This window comes from Austrofundulus limnaeus, unplaced genomic scaffold (genome assembly GCF_001266775.1).
Source record: "Austrofundulus limnaeus strain Quisiro unplaced genomic scaffold, Austrofundulus_limnaeus-1.0 Scaffold2, whole genome shotgun sequence".
Classification (NCBI taxonomy): domain Eukaryota; kingdom Metazoa; phylum Chordata; class Actinopteri; order Cyprinodontiformes; family Rivulidae; genus Austrofundulus; species Austrofundulus limnaeus.
This window is the reverse complement of record NW_013952404.1, coordinates 1,946,505-1,948,484: the sequence shown is the minus strand read 5'-3', so window position 1 is coordinate 1,948,484 and position 1,980 is coordinate 1,946,505. Positions and strand designations below refer to the sequence as shown.

The 1,980-nt window shown below is 45.2% G+C and overlaps 1 protein-coding gene across 2 annotated transcripts in view; it reads right to left on the bottom strand.

Moving 5' to 3' along the window:
• Window positions 1-1,980, bottom strand: part of kcnk5a (potassium channel, subfamily K, member 5a) — a 10,380-nt gene extending 8,400 nt beyond the window's left edge. For both annotated transcript variants that reach the window (XM_014010278.1, XM_014010285.1), the window contains exon 1: window positions 1,747-1,980. In XM_014010278.1, the coding sequence (XP_013865732.1) occupies window positions 1,747-1,932 (186 nt within the window). In that variant the 5' untranslated portion in view covers window positions 1,933-1,980. The remainder of the gene's footprint in view (window positions 1-1,746) is intronic.

Here is a 1,980-nt window from a genome sequence, read left to right as displayed (position 1 = left end):
CAGCAAGGCTCCCTAAAAATGCTGCAGGATTTCTCAAACATGCATGAATGAGTCAGAGCAAGGCTTTGGGCGTGTTTTATATGTTTTATATTATATTAGAATTATATGATATTATAATGATTTAAAACTCAAAAAAGTTGATTTTACATGATATTGCCCCTTTAACAGAAGGGAAGAGTCATCCTGCAGACTTCCTCATGCGAACAACATGCTGATGCTACAACAGGACATATGGGYGATCTGCTGGAGAGATAAAACGCACACTCAGCACCACCCATATTGAACTTTATAAATGTTTCCTAAGAGCAAACGCTGACGGGCTGTAAAAGCCTAATCTACGAGCTGCACCCACTTCAAGGATCACCGAGTTAATAGACAACTTCTTGTTAATAAAAACGGAGAAAACCTAACTTTTATGAGTGTCGACTGCTCCTGTTGAGCTGGCCTCTATGCGATTTAATTGTTAACAAGCTCCGAAAAAGTTTCCCCCAGTGGAAATCRAACCGCATCTCAGGGCCGGTGGTTACGAACTTGGTTTATTTGCGGCAGCTCAGACATGTTTGCAGCAGGTGTTTTGGCAAAGAACCAAACGGGGAAAACGGATTCTGGTCTAGGCGAGATAGGACAATAGACCAAACTGTGTGGCAGTGAAAGGGAATAGCTGTCCAGCACTCTACTTGGTATAATCTTTTGAAAGCAGCATGAAACTGAACAGATGGCTCAGTGTTGCCTTTGTCCTAGAGAGAGACCACAGCAGCAGGAAGTGTATAGGCAACATTTGAGAGACAAAAAAAGGTGCTTCCCTTTCAGTCAACTTGCATAACCAAATATTTAAAAAGGAACATTTTACAACATTTGCCCAACCAGATCTCCCTCTCCTGACTTCATTCACAAGATTTGCAAGAGAGGTGCTGCGACTGGGAGGGGGGATCTGTGAGTATATCCCCTTTCAGTCCCCCTAAACACAAAGAAGAGAGGCAAAAAGGGGGGTGGGGGGGCATAAATCTCCTCAATACAGGATCCCAAAGGGGGACAGGTTGAGACATGTCTGGCCAAAGGAAAATGAGAAAAACAGCTATAGTGGGTCTGGCATTAACCGACACCAGAGGCACCAATAACGTGCTCATAGGAGCTGCATGTCAACATTATGTTCTTGTCGCTTTTAAAGTATCTGAGTCAAATGTAAAGAGGCAAGGTCACAGAGATCTGACATTACAAAGCAAAACAAATAATCATGTCAGGGGCCAAAAACCCTGCGGAAGTCCCCGACTTGTGTTCATCCAGTGTTGACAGTCAAAACAAAGAGGTTAGTGGCGCAGGTTTGAACCCATTCTGATTGTGGAAAAAAACATCTGAATGCATTTTTCTCAGGGCTTGAAAAGACTGATCCCCTACAGCTGTTAGAATAACGACTAAAACACTGAAATTTGCATCAAAGGTAATAAAAAAAACCCTGTTTTATCAGCATTTTAACCGCTACAAAGCCTGAGAGATAAGGCTCGACTCCCAGTGCTGCAGAATTCAGGCCTTGAGGCAAGAGGGTGTGTTGACCCACAGAGATGAACCCTGAACCAAACTCATCTCATTCCTCAGGGGTTGGTGTTGAGTGAAAACCTGCATACCAGCCGAGGCTCCTCTTTGTGTCAGGAGGACACCATGCAGGCATCCCCAGGCAGAAAGACACGATGAGCCTGCAGCACCTGGGCTTTGTCTGTCATTTTAAGAGTGTTAAACACAACAGCATACCTCTAATATTCTGTCCAGCTCATCTTTCGACAGACAGGGGTGGTCCTGCAGGATTTTATCCTTCTGCTCCCTGTACTGCTCTGCAGCCGACACCCAATTGGGCTCCTCCAGGACYTGAAATATTGCTGCTCCAATGGAGAGGTAGAAGATGATGGCAGAGGTCAGCAAGGGGCCTTTATCTACCATACTTCTGCGCAGTGACTCAGCTTGGAGAGGAGGGGGTGTGGGGGGGAC